At 36.4% G+C, this 23,887-nt stretch overlaps 1 protein-coding gene and 1 non-coding gene across 3 annotated transcripts in view; one reads left to right on the top strand and one right to left on the bottom strand.

Moving 5' to 3' along the window:
- Positions 1 to 3,276: 3,276 nt before the first annotated feature.
- On the bottom strand, positions 3,277 to 3,380 carry LOC114053658. Its single transcript, XR_003570395.1, has one exon. It is a non-coding gene; the product is annotated as a U6 spliceosomal RNA (small nuclear RNA).
- Positions 3,381 to 6,739: 3,359 nt separating this feature from the next.
- The window catches only part of LOC114053478 (kinesin-like protein KIF6), a 451,087-nt gene continuing 433,939 nt past the window's right edge, over positions 6,740 to 23,887 (top strand). For both annotated transcript variants that reach the window (XM_027876578.1, XM_027876577.1), the window contains exons 1-3: positions 6,740 to 6,822; positions 16,325 to 16,434; positions 18,398 to 18,472. In XM_027876578.1, coding sequence (XP_027732379.1) covers positions 6,757 to 6,822; positions 16,325 to 16,434; positions 18,398 to 18,472 — 251 coding nt within the window. In that variant the 5' untranslated portion in view covers positions 6,740 to 6,756. The remainder of the gene's footprint in view (positions 6,823 to 16,324; positions 16,435 to 18,397; positions 18,473 to 23,887) is intronic.

The raw sequence follows: 23,887 nt of genomic DNA, 5'->3' as shown, positions 1-23,887 counted from the left end.
GTAGCTTTCAGGTCATTCAATAATTCTTAAATTATCTCTCCTCAATGTTTTTCAGGTCAGTTGCTTTTTCAATTGTATATTTCAAATTTTCTTCTATTTTTTCCTTTCTTTTGACTTTGTTTTATTGTTTTTTGATGTCTCATGGAGTCATTAGCTTCCACATACTCAATTCTAATTTTTAGGGAATGATTTTCTTCAATGAGCCCTTGTACCTCTTTTCCCATTTGATCAATTCTGCTTTTTTAAGGAGTTATTTTCACCAGTGAATTTTTGTACTGATTTTTCCATTTAGCCAATTCTGTTTTTTAAGGTCTTGTTTTCTTTAGTATTTTTGTGCTTTTTATTACATATTATATGTATATATATGTATATATATATGTATATAAAACCAAACTATTAACACTTCTCATGCAGCTCTCACCTATGGCTCTAAGAAGCTGTATCATGTTCAGTGGCCACACCCTAGTAAACCATCTTGGCAAATAGGCTGAACCAGGCTTAGAATAATCTACAGACCTTAAACCTTCAGTGAGTTAGAGGGGTGCTTACCCCAAGCATATGAAGATTTCCTCCAGAGGAATGGGCAGATAGGAAGAATTTGTTCCAAAGGCCTTGAAGACAGATGTGCTATGGAGCACTTAGAGCTTGGCCAAACATGCCCAAAGTCATCCACTCCTTCCTGGGCCATCACCAGTCACCTTGACTTTTGTCTTGCCATTGGACTTTAATGACTCTGGGAGAGAAATGAGGTTGATGACTTTATGCAACTCCGCCTCACTTAAATCTAATTCATTTGCAAGTTAAAACATCACCTTGTGATGATTGGTCCTCTATAAAAATGAAAGATAAGCAACAAGTATGTCTTTTCATAATTTTTCTCTTCCCTTCATTTCTTTACCTAATTTTTCCTCTATCAAAAAGCATTTTGTTGGTCCTCTATTAAAAAGCATTTTTAAAGCTTTTCCAGGAATTCTTGTTGCCTTATGCCCAATTCATGTTTTTTCTTTGAGGCTTTGCTTATAACTGTTTGGACTTCATTGTTTCCTTTGATTTTGTGTCTTGATCTTCCCGATCACCATAGCAGCTCTCTATGGTTGGGTTCTTTTTGTTGTTGTTGTTGTTGTTTTTGCTCAGTTTTTCCACCCTATTTCCTGATTTTGAACTTCATGTTAAAATTGGGCCCTTTTCCATGTACGTATGCATGTGTATGAGTATGTGTGTGTGTAGGGGGTCTCAAGTTTCAGGCTTTTTTGCACTGCTGTTTTCAGAACTAATTCTGGGAATTTTTGGTGCTTCCAAGATGGTGTGATTTGGGGAGAGGTGTGATCACTGCTCATTTGGTCTGCACTCTGGTCCTTACTCAGGTTGGGTTCCTGATCTTTTGGGATTAAATCAATACTCCTCCTCAGGGAACTTGTTCCCATAGGACCAGAAATAATACTGGTCCTCAGGGTCCCTGATCCTTTGGGGCCAGAAGTAAAATTGTCCCTCAGCACTTCTAATCTCTCTTGACTGAAAGTGCTCCTCTTTGCCCTTGAACTATGACCCAGAAGTGGGTATAAGCAATGAAGTTGCCAACCAGTATCTGATCCTGCATTCAGGACCATAATCTCTTTCTGACTAGTTGCCATGTTCCCTCACTGTCTCTGACTTGAGAGCTTCTGAAGCTGAAGCTACTTTTGTCTTTACCACCTAGACCCAGCACTGGTGTTTCTTTCATGTGAGCTTCAGGGCAGTCTTCTCCTGTTGTCAAAGATCTGTCTTTCTGATTTCCTAAGTTGTCTTGGGCTGGAAGAATGTTTTACTCTGACCTTTTGTTGGTTTTTCCACTCCAGAATTTGATTTGAGGCATTATTTTAAGGTTATTTGGAGGGAAATGTTGGAAGAGCTCAATTGAGTGCTTTCTCCACTCTTTCTTGTCTCTACCTCCAGAAGCCTCTGTCTTCTCATTTTTGAAAACAGTTTATATAATATTAGAATGGAATGTTTGGTATAGTTCACTTGCAAATTCATTTGTTTCTGAGTTCTTAATGGGGAAAATTCAGTGATTGGATTATTAAAATTCTCTATTTCTTGTTCCATTAATCTGGATATTTCATATTTTTGTAAATACACAGTCATTTTATTTATTATCAATTTTATTAGCTTAGCTGGGCAAACTAGTTTCTAATAATTTCCTTTTTTCATCTTCATGTGTTATTAATTCCCCCTTTTCCTTTTTAATATTGATAATAAGGCTTTCTTTTTTTTAAAAGTAAAATTAGGTAACAGTTAATCTATTTTATGAGCTTTTTTCATAAAATACTAGCACTGTGTTTTACTTAGTTCAATATCGGTTCTTTTTGACTTTCAATTTTATTAATCTCTTCTTTGATTTTAAAATATTTTTATTTTGTGCTTAGTTGCCATTTGTCTTTTTGTTTTTTGCTTTTCTAGTTTTGTTGTTGTTGTTGTTGTTGCATATCAAATTTATTGGCCTGTTCTTTTTCTCTTTTGTTGATAAAAGTGTTTAAAAATATAAAATTTCCCCTGAGGACTTTTTTTGTTTCATTTTTGTTACTTTCTTTGATTAAATTATTCATTGTTTCTCTGGTATGTTCTTTGACTCACCAATTCTCTAAAGTTGTCATTTAGTCTCCATTTAAGTTTGGATACTTTCTTCAAAAGACTTTTATCAATTTTAATTTTTATTGCATTGTGGTCATTAGGAGATGTGCCTTATGTTTTTATTCATCAGTGCTTATGTGGCTCTTTTTTTGGTCATAGGACATGATTAAGTTTTTTAAAGGGGCCACAGGTAGCTGAGATATGTACATTCCTTTCTATTTCCATTTAGTACTGCTGGACATTTATCATAACTAATTTTTCCAAAGTTCTATTTAGGGCTTTAAGTTATTTCTCATTTTTCTTTTCTTTCTTTTTTTTATTTGTTACATTTGTTTAGGTCTGAAAGGGTCCCCCAACTATTACAGTTTTGCTGCCCACTTTAACCTGTAATTTTATTAATTTTCAAAAAGTGCTTAGATGTTATACAACTCATGCATATACATTATCAATATTATTTCATTGTCTATCATGTCTTTAAGCATAAGGTAGTTTTTATTTATCTCTTTAATCATAACTATTTTTACTGTTGTCTTGTTTGAGATTATAATTGTTACTTCTGCTTTTTTTTTAGTTCATCTGAATCTATAAATTCTGCTCTAGTCCCTCATTTTTAACTCCATGTGAGTTTTTTTTTGTTTCAACTCTTTTAAACAACATGTTTTGGGGCTCAAAAATATGGAACACTTTATGCATTTGCATATCATAGGATAGAGGCCATGCTAATTTTTTCTGTATAATTCCAATTTTATAATATGTGCTGCCAAAGCAAGCACCTGTTTTCTTTTTCCTATATTCAGGACTCCATTAATTATCTGCCTCTAGCTCATACACGTAGGAAAGCCCACGTCTCCCCAGTGGATTCTGGAATCTACAGGGTCAGAGCTGAAGAAAATGAGTCATGGAATCATAGGATTTAGAGCTGGTAGGGATCTTAGAGATCATTTCATTCAACCCCCTTATATTATAGATGAAGGTACTGAGGTACAGAGAGGTTAAATGACATGCACCCAAGATTACACAGAGTACAAGTAGCAAAGTATAGATTAAAACTGAAATCTATTGCCTTCAAATCCAGTATACTTCTCACCATACATACTGCCTCTCATTTGAGTAAATTAGTTGGATAGGAATCATGAATTTACCTTACTAATATATTCCTTGATTGGGAGCTAATCAATTATTACAAGTGTTCTTTCAATCAGTTCTTGTCTCCTGTGGCAGGCAGTGTTGAGTATGGCCAGCATAGGTCAAAAGCAATATGTGCCTTCTCCCTTCTTTTCTTCTTTCTATGGTGTTTGTATTAGTATACTATAGGCAATTAGGTAGTGTAGTGAATAGCACTGAACCTGGATTTTAGAAGATCTGAGTTCAAATCCAGCCTCAGACATTTAACTAGATGTGGGACCCTTGGCAAATAGTATATTTCACTGCATAATTGTTGCACCCTGTTTTGTTTTGTTTTGTTTTCAGTCCAAAAATTGACTTATAATCTTTCATTGCATAATCATTACATGGTATAATTCTGTTCATTATGCTGCTTAAAAGGTAAACAGAGCAGCAATATATTCATAAGTGGCATATGGATACTCATTTTCCCTCAAGCATTGTGAGCTGAGAGCCTAGAATTCTCAACACATGAGCATTGTCAATATATTTTCTAAAAGCCAACTTGCATGGTTTATTTAGAGCTCTGCAGTACTAGGTATTGTCACTTAGCTCAATGAAGAGCCATAGGCACAAGCGGAGCGGCAGGCAGGCGAAGCTGCCTGGAGAAGCTGCCATGTGATAAGGGTAAGACTTATATCTCCCTGTGCTACTTAAACTATATCATTCATCTGCCAGTGATATAGTTGAGTAATAAATGATTTTTAAGTAACACTGGCACAATTTTTAAAAATGTTTCACATAATGGTCATATACCACTTTTTTGCAAAAAAAAAAAATTGGCATAAAATCTTTGACAGTTATGAGGCAAAATATGGTAACTTAGCCTCTGCCTACCACATTTTCAACTGTGAAGTGGGGATAATAATATTACCTACCTCCAAGCTCTTCACACAAATCTGAAAGCACTATATAAATACTACATTATTATTAATAGGTAGTAATAGTGAGGCCATTTGGGCATATAGCTTACTATACTCCCTACACTATACTAAACTATTTCTATACTACAGTATGACTTTCTCACTAGTTCTAGGCTTTGGGCTTTGTCAGTTACATTTCATTTAGGATTTCCATTTTCATTCTTCATTGTATGGTTCTTTCCAGCTGCACTTATGGACTAATTGATACAGAGAAAGTCATCAGCTTGACATTTATCCTTAGCTTTTTCCCTAAAGAGCTAGGCAAATGACTTCTTTATTGTGAGGATTATGCAGGGGGGCAAAACTCTAAAGGATCATAGAGCCAATGTCAGAGTTAGACGAGACCTTAAAGATCATATAGATTAGGAGTTTGAAACCACTTTTGCTTTCATGGACCCATGTGGCATTCTGGTAAAGCCTATGGACCCCTTCTCAGAAGAATGTTTTTAAATTAATAGAATAAAACATGTAAGATTACAATGGAAACTGATTTTATGTTGAAATAAAATTATCAAAATATTGTTAAAAATAAGATTATGGACCCTAGTTTAAGAACTCCTGATTTAGTACAACACTTTCATTTTACAATGGAGGAAACTGAAACCCAAAATTAGATATAGTCTCATCCAGTTCTAAATCCTATCCTACTATGACTTGCCTAAGGTCATATGGTTATTAAAAAGCAGAGCTCAGATTCAAGCCTATCCTTTCTCTTCAAAGGTAACTTTCAGGCTAAAATAAATCTGCTCTCACCAGAATTCTCCTGGCAGCTGCTCAAACTCTATTGTTTCTATGCCATAGTTGAGCCTTCCTGGGATAGGTATCTTCCAGGATCCATAGGAGCAATGCCCTGGGCTAGGAGTTTGGAATCAAAGAATCGTACATTCTACTTGCATGTAAGATAGTCAACAAGCATTAATTAAGAGCTTTCTACTTCCAAGCACCATGCTTAGTGCTTAGGGATACAAAGAAAAGCAAAAACTACCCCTGACCTCAAGACAATATGCAAATAATTACGTACAAACAGGATATATGCAGGATAAATTGTGGATAATCTTAGAATGGAAGGAGCTAGCTTTAAGGGGGGCATGGAAAAGCTTCTTGTAAAAGATGGGATTTTAGCTGAGACTTGAAAGAAGTCAGGAAAGCTAGGGAAGCCAGGAGGCAGATATGAGGAATGGAGCACTCCACCCTAGGTAGGGAGGTGGGAGTGTATTGTATCCTGTGTGAGGAATAGCAAGGAAGTCATTGTAGTTGAATTATGGAGTACATGGAGAAGAGTAAAGTGCGAGAAGATTGGAAAGGTAGGAAGGGACCAGGTTGTCAGGGGCTTTTAAAGCCAAATAGAGGATTTGTTATTTAATCGTGGAAGTAATAGGAAGTCACTGGAGTTTATCGAGTAAACATGGTCAGATCTAAAGTGCGCTTTAGGAAGACCAATTTGACAGCTGAGTGGAGGGTGGTTTGGAGTGGGGACAGAAGAGGCAGAGAGATTAGTCAGAAGGCTTTTGCAATAGTCTGGGTGTGAGAAGATGAGGGACTGGACCACTGTCAGAGGAGAGGCAGTGTCAGAGAAGAAAAGTAGAACAAAGCTGTGAGACCACTTGTCTCACGTTTTACCTTGGGGGAAACTTAAGTGACCTGCTGGATTTATGCCTTGGGATGAAGAATAGGGAGTCAGCACCCGTTGCTATGTGACCAGGGATTTAGGAGTCCCTGGGCAGGTGTGGAGAGACAAGCAGGTCCATTTCTAAAGCCATGATTCTGGATCCTCTGAACACATCAGCGCTCCAGTCTCCTAGCAACCACTTAGACCCAAGACTCACTGACGCCTTCCCTTCCGCGCCTGCGCGTTGGCCGGGGGGGGGGTTCCCTCCCACCCCGCGTAGTTCTCCCAGTCCTCTGTCCGCCACATCCAGCCAATTAGACAGAGGAGGCGGGGGTTGGCTGGCCGCCGCGGGGCATGCTGGGTAGTGTCCATGGTTCCTGTTGCTAAGGCTGCGGGCGTGGGTGAAGAGGGAACGCGGATTTGGGAGTGTTGTACCGGGGCGCTGAGGGGGAGATGGTTAAGCAAACGATCCAGATCTTCGCGAGGGTGAAGCCCACCAGCCGGAAACAACCTCAAGGGGTACGGGGCTGGGGAGAGGGTGAAGTGCCCCCCGCCGTGCCAGCCTTCCTGGGGTCATTGGAGGGGAAGAGGGGACCAGGGCGGGGTGTCAGGGTGTCAGGGAGCCCCGTGAGCCCCCTTCCAGTGATGCACCCCACAGACAGTCACACTTACAAGACACGAATCTCCTACATACGCTGTACAGGCACAAAAGGGTAATGTCAGGGCTGGAAGGGACTTTAGGGACAATTTAGTCCCTCCCCCTCCCCCTATTGTATAATAATAGTAATAATAATAGTGGTGCAGCGAAAAGAATGACTGATTTGGAACCAGAGAGCTTCCATTTAAATCCTATGTGACCTTGGGCAGGACAGTTAATTTCCCTGGTTTTCATTTTCTCGTCTGTGAAATGCACTTGCTGCATGTGTTCCCTGAGCAGGTAAGTCACTTTGGGGTCTAAAACGGTTGGACTAGATGAATTCCAAATTCTCTTCCTGCTCTAACAAAGTTTATGATCCCTATGACCTCAGGATTTTGCTCAAAGCGACCTTGGATAAGTTAGTGACAAAGAACAAGACCGCAGACCTACTGACTATCAGCTAAGTCGTGTCTACACTTGAGACACACGAAGACAAAAACCAGAGTGCTTGTGGGAGGATGGGGGAGGTGCAGGAGTGTGAGCGTCCTGCAGAATTCAAACCCAGTTTTACCAGACTCTTAGCCCAGCAGTATACCCCCTCTAGCCACACTGCCTCTATGTATATACGTGGATATACAAATGCGTATATGTATATAATTGCATTTCTTTAGTGCTTTAACGTTTGCAAAGTACTTTACAAATATTTCATTCCACCTACATTTTATAGATGAAGAAACTGAGGCAGAGGTTAAGTCATTTGGTCTGGGTCACATAGAAAGTATCTGAGGCAATATTTGAGCTCAGGTCTTCCTAACTATAAGTATAGCACTTTATCCGCTGAACCATCTGGCTTCCTCTTTTGTGTCCATATCCAGCTACATTATATACTTATTTGTTGCTATAAAACCGACCTCTACTTGTATTACACACACATATTTTTACACACTCAGGCAAAATAATTATTTAAATACATGTATACAGACAAATATGCTTATAAGCAGTCATAAATATGTCACCACTAAATCTTTAAACATATATTAAGTATCTACTATGTGCTTGTGTTAGACACTAGGAATACAAATAGAAAAATGAAAGTCTTCAACCTTGTGGAGGTTGTATTATGTCTAGGGAGACATGGACTTAAGTGCAGAAGATGTATAAATTAGGTGCAGAGTAGATGCATACATATACAAAGTGTTTTTGCACATAGTGGGGCACTCAGCAAATACTGCTGACTGAATAGAGACGTTGCCATATGTGTACATGTATCTATATGCATATACCTTAAGTTAAAACAAATATAGAGAACATGATGTTTATGCAAAGTAACTTTTATTTTATTAAGTACTCAACTTATGCACCACCTTCTATTGAAGTCTCTTTCTTGATTTCCTCTATTACTAATGCCTTCCCTCCCTAAACTATGTTGAATCTATCTTGTATATATGTATATGTCTCCCCCAATAGAATTGAAGCTTCTTGGAACTAGGAATGTTTCCATGTTTTCCAGTTGTTCCAATTACACAAATGGACAGAAACATTTACCCCGAATATAGAACCATTTTTTTTGTACTGAGAATGAATAGATGGATTCTAGCGTTACTATTCACTAATTTATCATTTTGTTGATAAGTCATATCAATAGCTTAGGTGACAGGCTCTGTTACGCTCAAGTAAGACATAAAACTAGATCATTCCAGGAAAATTACAGGGTATATAGAATATGGGGGTAACCACACAGGTTTGAAGCTATAAGACATCTTAGAGGTCATCCAGTCCAGCCCCTTCATTTTTAAAGAAACCAAGAAGTGAAGGGACTTGCTCCCCAGTCACACAATAAATGAATACCTCAGTTAGGATTTGAACCCAGGCCCTCTGACTCCTGCTCTATTCTGCCTTGCTGTGTTTTCCTTTGTCTCTCTCTCTCTTTTTTTTTTTAACACATACTTCCAGGTGGTTAAAAAAAATGAGTCAGGAGTGAAGCTAATTTGTTTCTTAAGTCAAAATACTACTATAAATTATACACAGAAAATTATTTACTACTGGAGGGAAGAGTTTGGGCCAGAAAAAGGAAATTTTAGTGAGAGGCACTATTTGCTGTGTTGGATAAGATGCTAAATAATAGCCATGGATTTAATATTGAACCTTCTGCCACATCTCAATGCTTAATTTTTCCCTTTCTATAAAGTGATGCTGAGTTTCTTTACATGCTTCATTACTTTGGTGAGAGTATTTGCACTATTCATAAATGTTATTTTTAACTCTACTTATTTCCAAAGTGAAGGAGAGGGAATAGATATTGAAATAATTTTAAAATCTTGTACTGAGCATTTAAATTTTTCCTCTACAAAGTTATATTCTAAGACTTTTCCCAAGGTGTGGAGGTGATCCTGGGTTCATGAAAGCTATGCTAGTAGAGCATAAGCTCCAAGTCAGAAAGTCTTTGAGTATGGTCTCAGAAACAGATCGTCTGCTGTCTGTGAATCAACCTAGTTAAGTACAGAGAGGCTCATCATTAATATTGTCTAGCCACATGGAAATGGATGCCATTTGATCATGTCAACCCATACTCTTTTCACTAGGTATTTTATTAGAATATTAGCATTTTCTATATTTATTTAACTTCATATTCTCACTGAAAGACTAATATGATTGGAAATTCCAACATTTTTGTTTACTTAGATACTGTGGGTAATAGGATGGCTCCCCCTCAGAGATCCCATATTTTATGACTACATCCTTTTGCCAACAAAAGGTTGGCTTTTGTAGTAGGGTTTCAAGGGTAGGAATCAGTTTGGGCTGTGGCATCTTTTCACTTTCCTGCCAGCTTTCTAATTCCATCAGACTTGACTGTTAATTTTTTTCATTCCTTGCAAAAGAGTAACAAAGTTTAAAACCTTTTTTGCTTTTAGTTTAAATAATTTAACACCTCATTGTTTCTGTTTCATTCCCCATAACATTCTGTAATTTCAACTTCCTCCTACTCCCTGCAACACTCTCATACTTGTCAGTCATCTGGTAGGGATTACTATATATTCTTGTAGGTGTTGTTGGTATGTGTACACACACATATATGTAATCTTTTACATACACATATATGTATACATATAAAATAAACATACAGATATATACAAATGTGTATTATGTGTATGCCTATATGTATGCATATGTTAAAATGCATACATATACACCCACATATCCTGGACTTGGGCTCAGGAAGAACTGAGTTCAAATCCAGCCTCAGACACTTATTAGCTGTATCATTCTAGGCAAGTCACTTAACCTGTCTTAGTCTCAGTGTCCTCATTTGTAAAATGGAGATAATAGCCCTTATCTCAAAGGGTGGTTGTGAGTATCATAAAAAGATAATGCACTTTGCAAATCACATGCATCTATACCATTGCAGATGTAGATATATAAATCCATACTCACATACACACATGTATATCTGTATCAATATAGATATATCCATACTTTGTTTTTGTAGAGATGTTGAACACAGCCCACAACACTCCCAAGTGGGCCTGAACCAAATTAAAGTGTGATTCAGAAATATTTAACAAAATAAATAAAAATACAATTAAACATAGATAATATTATATTTAAAACTAATTCAGTATGAGGCCTGCAGGGATCCTCATGTGTGGATTAATGGTGCCCATTTATATTTTGAGCTTGATACCACTGATATAGTGGATTGAGTGCTGATATTGGAATGAGTGGGATCTGAGTTGAATTCCTTCATCTCTTACTCAGTAGAGATGAGATTCCAGACAAGTCATTTTACCTCAATTAGCCTTAATTTTTTCATTATAAAATGGAAGTAATTATAGCACTGACGTCACAGTGTTGTAAGGATCAAAAGAAAGGATATGGTGCTTTGCAAAGTGCTATATAAATGTGAGCTTTTATTATTATTAAAGCAAGAATGATTGAGTAAGGACTTCTCCCTTTCTCCTAAAACACCATCTCTCTTTTGTCTCAGATGCTGTAAAATTAGTGATACAAAAACAATCCAGTGATTCAGTAAACATTTACTAGATGTACTTTGTGCAGAATACTGTACTTAGTAAAGAAGGGTGAGGTGGGAGAGAACATTTAAATAAGACATGCTCTTTATATTTATGGAGCTTAGAGTCTGGTAGGAGAATAAGACTCACAGATACCTATAATATACAATATTACATGGTAATTGCATTCAAGAGAAGCAAAAGATTTGTCATGAGGTTTGAAAGGGAAGGTCATTACCAACCTAGGCATCAAGGAAGGCAGGTTAGGTTAAGTTAGGTTTCAAAGGAAAATTAGGAATTTAGCAGATGGAGAATGAGAAGGAAGATATGGCAAACCAGAGAAACAATAAAGACCAAGGTTTATTTCAGTTTAGAAATGGTTGGATGCTCTTTGGCAAGTTAATAATGAGGTTATCATACATTTGTATGGTATTTTATAAATTTCAGATGTTTCACATCTATTATTTAATTTGATCTTTTTGTTAAAAGATAATTTTTTACTTCTTTGAATATATTGAAGACATATATTATAAAGGAAAATTACCATGCTCAAAATGCTTGTTTATTTGTGATAGCCAAGGGTGAGAAATTTGACACTTAAAAATAACTCAAATTCATGTGGTGCTTTGTAATTATACAGTGCTTCATATAAGTTATTTCATTTGATCCTCACTATAGCCTTGTGAGGAAGGTAGTATTATCATCTACTCTTTACTTTAGACCAGTTAAGTTTAAAACAATTTTTTTATTAAAGGATATTTATTTTTAAAAAATTGTTCCCAAAATGACTTGGTCAAAGTGGTTTAGAAGAATTAGAATTAGAATTGTGTCTTTCAATCATCTGATGACTTGTGGTTACTTTAAGTCCTTAAGGCCTTTGTGCTGTCCAGAATACGTTCTTAATTAGGCACCAATTCTTAGTCCAGTGTGTTTCATGTCTCATGAATTTTTTACTTCTTTCATTCACCTGCCTCAGCCACTGCCCATTTTACATGAAGTACCCTATTAATTTTTTTAAATATATACTGAGAAAACATGGTCAGACAGCTCTGAACCTTGTGCCAGTTCTTTCTGCAAAGAATTTTTATCTTACAGGGTGACTTTTGTCCATGAAAGCTAAACACTTTTAATGAGAAATTTCAATAAAAATATGCTTTGAAAAAATCAGCTGGGCTACCTGAGGATTTAGGGAGACTTTACTTATGCATACTGTAGATATGATCTTCTTCGCCCTTAATGTAGAATTCAAAATTTAAGTTACCAAAAGAAACTTAAGCCATTGCTTTTGGGAAATCTTACTTCTGGCTAGAAGAAGGGGAGCTTTTGCTAGGTTGCTTCTTCTCTTGATTTCCTTGGCCAGTGGAGAGGAACATTGGGGTAAAGAATTAAAAATACCAACCTAATATCTTATCATAGAGTGTTGAGACTTGGAAGAGTCCTTAAAAATTATCTTGTCCACCCCCTTCATTTTTCTGAGAAGTGATTTGAGAAATAGCATATTATTACTTTGTGGTAGAGTGGAAACAAGAACCTTAAAGATGATTTTGGAGACACAAATTAAACCCAACTTCCGTGACCATAATTTTTCTTAAGGAATCCCTAAGGATGTGTCTTAGAAGCCATAGATTCTGTAAAATACAACATGGAAACTATTTTGTCAGAACAAAGGATATTTTGAATTACTGACACAGAGTGTTATCTAAGTAACATTTTAGCTACAGGGTGGCATGAGTCTTCTGAAAAGAGAGACGTTCAGATTTGCGCTCTGAATTGTCTTGTAGAGGTTTTGATAGATCCCTAATTCTAATTCTCTGATTTGAGAGTGAATATTTGGGTAAATAATGTTTCAGTTTACCTGTAAAATGTGAAAGAATATTATCTTCTATGTATATGACAGGAGGTATTATAATGTTTAATGAATTGTTGTCAATCCTTTTTGATTCCCTTAGAAAAAATGTTTTATTATATTAAACATTTTTTTCCACTTCACATATATGAAGTAGAAACCACTATAGGTACAAAGGAGGAAAGAACTTGCTACCATCTCCTTTTTTCTACTTTTTAACAAATCAGAATTTCTTCTGACTTGACCATAAAATGTTTAAGAAATGATTTGGTTGTTTGGAGTGCAACCAAGAGAAGGACTTAGCTATCAGCAAATGCCTAAGACCTATTGAGAGCAGACTTAAATTATTTGTAGCTCTATTCTACTCGGGATTTAGTTGAAAGCAACAAATCATGTTGCTTGTAGAGATGGCTTCTAGGCAAAATTGTGAAGTGGGAAGGATTTTATCTGGCATTTCAATGTTTCCTTTAGTGAGGCAGAAGTGCTGAGCCAACCATTGTTTAAGTTCTCCCTTTCTAGACTTCTGTATGTCGCTGCTAATCTTTGTTAGAACACTAAAACTGATGGCTAGAGTGTTACCTGATAAAAGTCACCCATCTCCTACCTGACCTCTGGGGGAAATATATTTTTTTAAAAATTTGAAATTCGTTTTCAGATGACCAAGGTGTGTGTGTTTGTGTGTGTGTGTGTGTATCTTGTGTTTTTTGTTGGTAGAGAGGGCAGGGCTCACAATATGAGTTATAGAATCATTAATTTAAAGGTGGGAAAGACCTTAGAGCTAATATTGTTCTTTTTTTCTTTTCTTTTTTTTTTAGTTTTTGGAGAGATGAGGAAATTGAGGCTTAAAGAGGCTAAGTAACTTGCCTAAGGTCACAGAAGTTCATGAGATCATAGTCTAGAGCTGGAAAAGATCTCAAAAGGCATCTGGTCCAACCCCCTCATTTTATAGATGAGAGGTTAAGTGACTTGCCCAAAATCACATACAGTAAATGCCCAGGGACTTGAACCCATGTCCTCTGGCTCTAGGTACATTGTTGTTGTTGTTGTTTTCCACTTAACTCAGAAAATGAGTTCTTGAGGAAGTAAGGGTAGAATTGATGATTATTCTTCTTTAGAAGAGATGGGATTATGACATGGACACTGTTGATCACTCTCTTCTGCATACTCTCTCTTCTTTGGATTTTCACAATACTGATCTTCTTGTTTTCCTTCCTACCTCTTTGATCTCAGTCTCTTTGATTGGATCTTCACCTATGTTATGCCCACTGACCGTGGGTATCGCCCAAGGGTTTGTTTTGGGTCCTTTTCTCTTCCCCATCTTACTATCTTATTTGAGGATCTCACCAATTCCCATGGGTTTCATTATTATTTCTATGCACATGACTGCTAGATCTATTTATTCATCCCCTTTCTCTCTCCTGAGCTCTAGTCTCACATCATTAACTTCATTTTGGACGTGTTGAATTGGATTTACCATATGCATCTCAAACTCAACATGTCCACAGTAGAACCTCTATCTTTCTCCCCAAACCGTCACCTTGTCTTAACCATTTACTTACCTATCACTGTGGAGGGCATCCTTACAATCTTGGTGTCGTATTTGACTCCTCACTCTCATTTATTCACATATCCAATCTGTTGCCAAGTCTTATTGCTTCTACCTTTACAACATTTCTCATACATGGCCCCCTCCATTCACACTCTGGGGCAGGCTCTCATCACCTCATGCCTGAACTGTAACAGTAGCTTTCTACTTGGCCCATGTCCCTCAAATCTCTGGCTTTGTCAGTCTTTCCTCCACTCAGCTGCCAAAGTGATTTTCCTAAAGTGGAGATCTGACTTTGTCACCTCCCCTTCCCCACTCAATAAACTCCATTAACTTCCTATTTCCTCTAGAATCCAATTAAAAAATCATCTGGCTTTTATAGTCCTTCACAACCTGGCCCCTTCCTGCCTTTCTAGTCTTTTTACCCATAACTCCCTTCTCCCTCCTCTACAGTCCAGTGACACTGTCCTTGCTGTTCCTCACATGACATTCCATCTCCTGATAGAATACCTTTTTATTGGCTGTCTCTCATGCTTGAACTGCACTCCCATCTCTTTTCTCTTGTTTCTTCCCCTAGGCATCCCTTCAAGACTCAGCTTAGATCCTTCCTTCTGCAGGAGAACCTTCCTGATCCTCTCTCCACCCTCCCATGCTAGGGTCTTCCCTTTGATGTTAACTTTATTACCCTCCTCTTCCTTTGTTTATATTGTAGGTACACAGTTGTTTGCATATTCTCTTCCCTAACAGAATGTGAACTTCTTGAGAGAAGAAACAGTGTTTTTTACTTCTCTCCTATCCCCAATGCTTTGTACATAGTAAGCACTTAATAAATATTTATTGATTGACTTTGGTTTATGAGTTTTTACTTCAGATATGACCTGGGTCATTTGCATTTTAATAGAGTATATTTTAAAAACTTTTAATTTTAATTTTTTAATATTGAGTGGAATGCAATTATAATGATACATTTTACCAGTATCAGTACTGAGATTTTGGGGCATAGGGTCCAATTATATTTCTTCTCAAATCTGTCACCTATTTCTTCTCTGTTTCTCATCTGTATTTCCTTTCCAATCTCATCTCTATCTACTAAAGTCAGCTTGTCTGCTTACCCTGCCTGGGCTTTGTATTGTTCAGGGACTATGCCTCCAGGACTATGTATGTTCACAATAGTCACATACAGAGTTGTAATGTAGGTGATAGATAGATCAAGAAGACCTGAGTTCAAATCCTGCCTCAGACACTTAGCTGTGTGATGTGGACAGGTTGTTTAACCTCTTTCAGCCTCAATTTCCTCAACTGTAAAATGAGAATAATAATCCCATTTCACTGGGTTATTGTGAGTATTGTCTAAAGCTATGTTGACTTAGCGGCCCATTGTTCCCAGCCCTGCTTATCAGTCAGTGTTGAGTGAGGTTCTGGTGGGGAAGGAGACACTAAGTCTACAACCTTTTGTATCACCTGCTTTTTGTCACATTCCCCTACCTTCAAATTGTTCTACCTTGGAGAGGTACTTGAGAGGTACTTGAGGTGGACCTGAATTGTCTTAAAAGTTACTTATAAACACTGTCCCTATCTTGAAGCCAATACTGATCTTGAGTGATCAGCCCTGTTGACATACTTAGAATAAAATCCTTTTAAATCTCTTTGTCCTGAGTTTTGCCCTTAATCAGGGTGAAAGCGCAAATGAAGTTTTCCTTTCAATAATATCAAGCTATCATTGTTAGCATTTTATAAATCTTATAGTACTATATAAATGCTGTTATCATTATCATTATTACTTGTTGGAGATTACAGAACATTCACTGGAGTCCACATACTTGTTGGGGGAAGGAGAATTGTACCAATTATACTTTTTTTTGGTTCTGGTCTTAGAAAAAAATTGATCCCATTAAAAATGTGTGCGTTGATGCTGTGGTTATATACTGTATTCTCTTTGTATAATTTGTTATGGTTTCTTAAAATTACATTCATATTTGCAGATCTATTCTGTAGATGAAGATGAAAAATCAGTAGCTGCATTGGAAATTATCTTACCACGTGATTTAGCAGAAGGATTTGTGAATAATAAACGAGAAAGCTACAAATTTAAGTAGGTTCAAATTTTTTCTTCTCACACTTTTAAATTGTTTTCTTCTAGTCTGTTATTTTATTCTTTTCTGTTCTATTCTGTGGTATGCTATGTTTTGAATTTTGGCTATTCACTGATTTTCTAAAGACTATTGATCTTATAAAAATTATGATACCATATATAAAATGAGCACCCAAACTTTATACTTAAGATGCCGTTACTTACTACTTGTGAAATTACTTCCGTTCTTAACTGGCAGCTAATTCTTTGAAAGTCATGGGATAAATAATATATTCTCAAGTATATGAGAAAAAAGTAGACTGAGAGACTAGGATTACCTTTGAATTTTTTGATCCATACTGTTCCTGCTTGCTTCTCTCTGAATGAGTAGAGAGTTTCCTTTTCCTTCATGAGTACATGAGCTACTTTATGGATGTGTATGAGGAGGTGTGCTAGAGACATTGATTAGGTGTTCATTGGCTAGGGGTTAGGTTCTTTACCTGATTCGGTACATAATATAAGGTCTTTGTAACTCATAGGCAGTAATAAGTATTATTTCCAGCATTCAGTTAGTAAATTTCTATTTGACAAGCATTTATTAAGTGCCTTCTCTGTGTTAGGCACTGAAGGTGATGTCAATTTAAAGGCAGAATAAGAGTTTATGACTTTAAGACATTTACTTTCTACTGGGGAAATATAGCCTTTAAACATATAATTAAAATATATCATAAATAAGTAATTTATAATCTTAAACTAGAATAGCCTCTTAAAGGGCTTTGTGTAGTGTTCTGCACACAATAAATGTCCAGTAACTGTTGCTGCCTTCAATTTAATCTGATATCTTAATTCAGAGTAGTAGTTTGGATACCTTGTGGCCTCTTTATTGATAATATTTTACAACATATTCTTCTGGAATATGAGCTACTTATATTTTTGGAATTCTACTATTATATATCATCTAATACATTTTATATAATCATCTCTGGATGATTAATCCATCCTTTTATCTTCTCTTTTTATTCCTTAGGGCATAGCAAACCTCTAGAATGACCTTTGGGAGAAAACTCTCCTTCTGTATTCCTCTTAGATTTTCTGCTTTAAGTGGAATTGTGCCCAATTCAGACTGGGTGGTTGATACCAAAAAACCATGGAGACCCAATGTTTCTAAGCAACCCTGAAAGCTGCTTGGGTAACTGTTATAGTGTTCTAGTAGGATCATGTTAGTAGAAGCTTTCCAGGATATAAAAATCTGGTATTCCCAAGTTTTCTTCCTCATCATGTCCCAACAGCAAAGACTTATGTTCCTGGGCAAATGATTGGTATAATGGAATTGCCTAATGAACTATTTTTCTGTACTTTCTTTTCCTGATAGAAACTTTCTAAGGATTTTCTTTTCTAGGTTTGCATTAGCCTGTTCTGATTTGTGGGTCGAGAATCAAGGTCATCTTCTTCAAAAGACTAGCTGCTGATTTAAAAAAAAATAAAACATTGCTGAAAAAGTGGTTAATATTAGGATCTGATAACTAATTGCTAAAAATCAATTAAATTTATCTTTTTAACCTAAATTTAATAACCACAAGTTTTATAATTGCTTTCTTACAGGTCAGAAATCCAGCATTCTGTTCTGTTTTTATCTTGTTTTTAGATTTTTTTTTCTTGTATTATCTGGATTTGAATTTGATGTCAATTGCAGACACTGTTTCTCTTGAGAGCAGACACACACAGAGTTGTTTTTTTTTTTTTTTTGCTACTATGTTTGTTCAGAGGGATTTATTGTGCAAATCTTTTCAAAGCAATACTGTTAAGTATTTGTATACAACAGCACAGTGTGGTTAAGACTACAGGGCCAACATTGTATTCTGTTAGGTAAGCTTGGAAGCTTGGTGATGTAAATGTGGGGTAATTGCAAAAGAGAAAAACAAGATTTATCAATTAAACACTGTTCTAAAGTCCTATTTCATCATTATTACTTTATAATTTGCAGATTTCAGAGGATTTTTGATCAGGAGTCAAAACAAGAGGACATTTTTGACATAATTGCCAAACCTGTTGCTGAAAGGTAGGATTCCCAATAGTTGGGGCAGTGTGACATTTATATTTCCTCTTGTCTCTTTAATCCTCAGATAAATGTGGAAATGTATTGAGATACCTCAATTATATAAACAAAAGAAATTTCAAAATAAATATGAGATGACCAAATAATGACCTTCAAATAGATGAAGTATTATTATCTAGATCAGTAATTCTCACATTTTTTTGTCTCAGGACCCCTTTTCACTCCTAAAAATTATTTAGGACTCCAAAGAGATTTTGATTTGGAGATTGTAGTCTATCTATGTTTACCACATTACAAAGTAATATATTTTAGTAGTATTCTGAAAATAACTTTGACCTTACAGATCCCCTGAAACGTGCTGGGGGACTCCTATGGATCCCCATTCCACACTTAGAGAACTGCTTCTCTAGAATATGATGACCAGCGTGTCTCCACCTTAATAAAGGAAATGACCATTTTCTCTAATCTTGTGCAGTGCTTTGATCAGCACTTTTAATCCTTGGTAAAGCATCAGCTATAAATCCTGGACGAAACCCAAGACTCTTGACATCTTCCATGCCCTGTACCAGGTTGTGCTAAGCTCCTTCAATGCCCTTGTTTCCTCAGACCCTCTAATCTCATGTTAAAAATTTTAAATTCAAAAAATACAAGTAATATTAAATATCCCTATAATTAATCTGACTTGCTTGGCAGCTATTTACATTTAGATGAATTATTTTAAGAGCCCAAAATGTCATAACGTTTCTGTTCCTCATTCAGTCTCCATTGGTTTTCTTTGTTTACTCCCAGTTATTTTTCCTTTTATGTGGTCTCAGTTAGTCTGTAGTCTGTTCTAGTTCTGTTCCTTTTGCTTTGCATTATTTCACAAACTTGCTTCCAGATTTCTTTATGTGCCTCATACTTGTCCATCATAATTACATTATAGTATTCCATTACATCAGTGTACCGCAATGTATTTAACCGTTCCCCTATTGTTGGACATTTAATTTGCCACCACTTTCCCAGATTTAAAACTTGCTCTATTCCAGCTGCAACTGGAACATCTTTTTTCCTTCCTTTTTCCCCCATAATCTTTTCCAATTTTCATCCCTAGTGGTATACATCCATGAAGTTTTACAGTAGATCTTTAAAATTGTTGAGGTTGCTTACTGGAAAGTAAAGTATGAACTAGATACATTTCTGAAGTTGAACCATGACCTTAATATTGTCAGAAGAGTGAGGTATAAAACAGGGTGCAACATTTCCTGGGGATTTTGAGTAGCAAATGACCATACCTATAAATGTATATACCAGATTGTGGTCCTTGATGGAGCTATTTCAGTTTGCAGTTGAGTGTGACAGAAGCCACTGTTCTCAAAATGGGTTTAAAATGTTTAGGTAAATACAGCAGGACATTTTGTTTAATGAACAAGTAAATTATCACTAATGGATCTAACTTTCTGCTTCATTTAAAAGTTCCATTACTTGAAGCAAAATTCACATGACAGCCCTTTAATGGTTTTCAGCTGTGATGCTTAGAGCATCCTTTTCAGGTCAAGGAAAACTCATTGTGGTTATTTATGATGGAATATAGCCTGCCCTAATTCTCTTAACTAAAAGTAATCTTTCTTTCCTCCTATCTCTCAGAGACCTTTGCTTGTCCCTGTCCTGTATGCTTATATTTAGTCTAATTCTAGAACTTGAGGAACAAAAACAGTTTCATACTTCATAAATATAACTCTTTTTACCCTCAAGAGTACTGCAGTCAACCTCTCAGTCACCTAGGTTTGCAACCTTGGTGTCGTTCTCAACTCTTCTGTCTCTGACCACCCTCCTCCCTTCTCTCCCTACTGTTGCCAAATCCTGTTGATTCTGACTTGATATGACTAAAAAGTTTGTTGATAATGTACAAATCATTGGTGGTAGATGTATAAAAAAAAGCAAGGATGCACATGCTAATGAGTTTCACTGGCCACCAATTTATCAGCTATCCTGGTCTCTGAGTCCAAACAGCATAGGAGAGAGTTCTAGAGAAAACAGCCCTGGCCCAGAACTTTGCAGGCCACATCTGGGTGGCAACAGGTATTGGGAATAGCAACACTGTCTTGTACTCAGGAGGGCAAAGGGAGCCTAGAGTTGTTTTCAAATGCACCAATCTAAGGTAAGTAGACCCCATACCCTAATCTCTCTCTTCAGACCTTGTTATCAACTGTCTGCTGGACATAACCTAGACATCCTATAGAAATAGCATGCTCATTATGTTCAAAATGAAATTAATTGTATTTCCTTAAAAAAAAAATCCTTCTATAAATTTACCCATTTCTGTTGAAATCCTTCCCAGGATCTCAAGAATAGAGTTATTTTTGACTCTTCTCTTTCCCTCAGTCCCCGTATCCAAACAGTTGCCAAGTTTTATTGATCCATGCCCGGCCCTAATTCATTAAGTTTTTCCTGATATTATGTTTCTCTCTCTCTCTCTCTCTCTCTCTCTCTCTCTCTCTCTCTCTCTCTCTCCATTCCCTCCCACTTTTCTCCCTTCCCTCCTTGTCTCTGTCTCACTTTGAAATATCTTTAAATTACTTTGCATGCACTTCAAATTCCCTTACTTCCTAATGGTATATCCTCCAGTAGAATATAAGTTAATATTAGACAAGGATTATTTTATTTTTGTTTTTTATTTTGTACCCCTTCCATCTAGTACATAATAGATGCTTAATAAATGTTTTGTAAATTGAGTTGAATACACCAAGCTTGAGTATACTTGTCAAGCATGCATGTGAGGATTGATAGAATTCCTTTGGTTTCAGGGACAGTATTCATAGATTCATTAATTATTTTCCATTTTTTTGTCTACCTCTCCTCTCTCTTCCCTTAAGTCAATTCATAACCTCACCAGGATTTTTTCACCTTTTACCAGTTGTGCCAATTTGATGGATATGAGATGATAACTCAGTTGTTTTAGTTAGCATTTTCACCTTATTACCAATTTTGAGCACTTTTTGGTATGGTTATTGCTCATTTCTGCTTCTTTTGTAAACTGTCCTTATGCTTTGACTGACTATCAGTTGTTTTGTAAAAGAGATTTAGATGTTATTTCTATTTTTTGTTATTTTTGTTAGTAGTAGTAACAGCAATTATTATTATACCTGACCGTCATATACTTGAAACTGTGCTAAGCTTTGGTAATACACCTACAAGGAGAAAGAAAGACAGTCCCTGCCCTCCAGGGTTTCTACCCCATTACATTCTAATGGAGAAGATATCACATAAAAGAAAACTGAAAAGGATGTGAGGGGTGGTTGGGATGTAGAGAATAAGGCCATGAACAGCAGAGGAAGTCCAGAGTCAGCCGAGGAACATGGAGAGCAATGAAGATATGGCTGGCTTGGACCCTTTGGTTTATGTAGAGATTCTGAGAGGAATCAACTAATCAGAGGAAGGGACCACAGAGAGTGGTTCGTACTTTCAGTGTGAAAAGGCTAGGAGAGGAGTGAGCTTCCAGTTTGAGGGTGCTACAGGGGCAGGGTGAACTTCTAGAATAAGAAGGATGAAAGTGCAGATGAACTTCTACAGTGAAAGGGTTGCTTTGGTATGGTGGGGAAAGTCCAAAGAGTCAGGAGTGTGGAGCCCAAAGAAGAATGGGGTTCAGGGAAGGCTTCATGGAGGAAGTGACATTTGAACTAGGCCTGATGAATGGAATAGGGAACAATATAGTCTAATTTGACTGGACCTTAAGGAGTGCAAAAATAAGTTGTGTGAGATGAGATCATGTTGATAAAAGGACGACCCAAATTGAAGAAATCTAAAAACTAGGCTAAGATCTGGACTCTGGTCAGAAATGTGATACCTTTGAATGCTTTTGGATAGAGTATTGGCATGATTAAGACTTCATTAGGAAGATTAATAAAGCAGTGGTGAATAGAGTAGATTGGGTTAGATTGTAGAGAGAGGGAGACTGGTCAGAAAGCTAGTGCATGCATTAGTATACTCTAGAGGTAATGAGATCTGAAAACAGGGTGGTGGCAGTGCAAATTCCTTTAAACCAAAATTAATCTCTAGTTGGTAGAATTTCAGGCAGTATGACAAATTGGAGAAATTCAAGTACTGTAGGGAGATATTTTGGTGTAGCAGCTTTCCTTTTCCCTATTAAATCACATTCCACTGATGATTGATCATCTGCTCTGTGTAAAACTAAAAACAGTACTTCTCTAAATGTAGGAAATGACAATTAGCAAAGTTATTCATTATTCTTGAGCTCACACCAGATTTGAAAATGGCAAATTTAAGTTGTTTAAATTGAATTTTATGCTTAAATCAGAGATGTTGACTAAACTCTATGGTTCACCCTGGTATGAAATGTAAAACCTTAATATTGAAATATATTATGTAGCACAATTTCATCTGTACATGATCATTAATGGTCTGTAATCAAGACAGAAACTGGTAAATTATAAAATTGATGTGTAGACAGAAAATAATTAGTGAATCTGCTAATAGATTTAACTTCTGTAGTCAAGAAAGAAACTTAAAATGTAAAACTAATGTGTGGATAGGAAATTAATGAGTCTGCTATTTTTTTACATGTTATATGTGTATTTTATTTTCTTGATTCATGAAATTATTACCTCTGATAATTTGATAACCCTATTACTCCTAACATAGATAAGGCAATATAGCTAGTCCACCCACAGATGTTTATGATTGCAGTGATAATAAGGCAGTAGAAGAAGCAGATGATGTTGAAAAAAATGTGAATGCAGTAGAAATAAAATCCCTACCACTATGGTTATTTGTTAAGAAATTCTGAACAGATTTGTGTAGCAGAGGCCCTATATTGCCTTACTCTAACTGGTAGTAGAACTAAGTATGTTTTCACTTAAGGGTATTTATAACTTTCATTAAGATGTTGGTTGTTTAGCCAATTGTGTTATGTACACATTTCCCATTCACAATTAAAATATTCTTTTTTTTTTTAGGCAATTGGGGTTAAGTGACTTGCCCAGGGTCACACAGCTAGTAAGTGTCAAGTGTTTGGTCAGAAGCCGGATTTGAACTCAGACCCTCCTGGCACCAGGGCTGGTGCTCTATCTGCTGAGCCACCTAGCTGCCCCCATAAAATATTCTTTCTTACCCTTCATCTATTGTTTTTCAAAGACTCACTTGTACAACTGTTGACTTTCTTCAAATAGAAAGGCACGTTTTTCCTGACAAAGTTTTGCTGCTTGCTGCTTTAAAAATATGAACATACTTATTTTACTAAGATGAAAAGTAATCTATATGTTTCATATACAGAAAGTGTTTTTTTATGGAACAAACTTTTTTTGTTTTTCAAGGAAAGTCATTAGAAAACCCAAATTTGACTAATATTCTAAAGTGATTTTCTTAAAGTGAAATAACATGAAAACTTGATCAATTCTTTTAGAAAAGAAGTTATTTGGG

Source organism: Vombatus ursinus, unplaced genomic scaffold (assembly GCF_900497805.2).
Source record: "Vombatus ursinus unplaced genomic scaffold, bare-nosed wombat genome assembly UNPS02014811.1, whole genome shotgun sequence".
NCBI lineage: Eukaryota > Metazoa > Chordata > Mammalia > Diprotodontia > Vombatidae > Vombatus > Vombatus ursinus.
The sequence above is the reverse complement of the archived record's forward strand: the minus strand, read 5'-3'. Positions and strand labels throughout refer to the sequence as shown.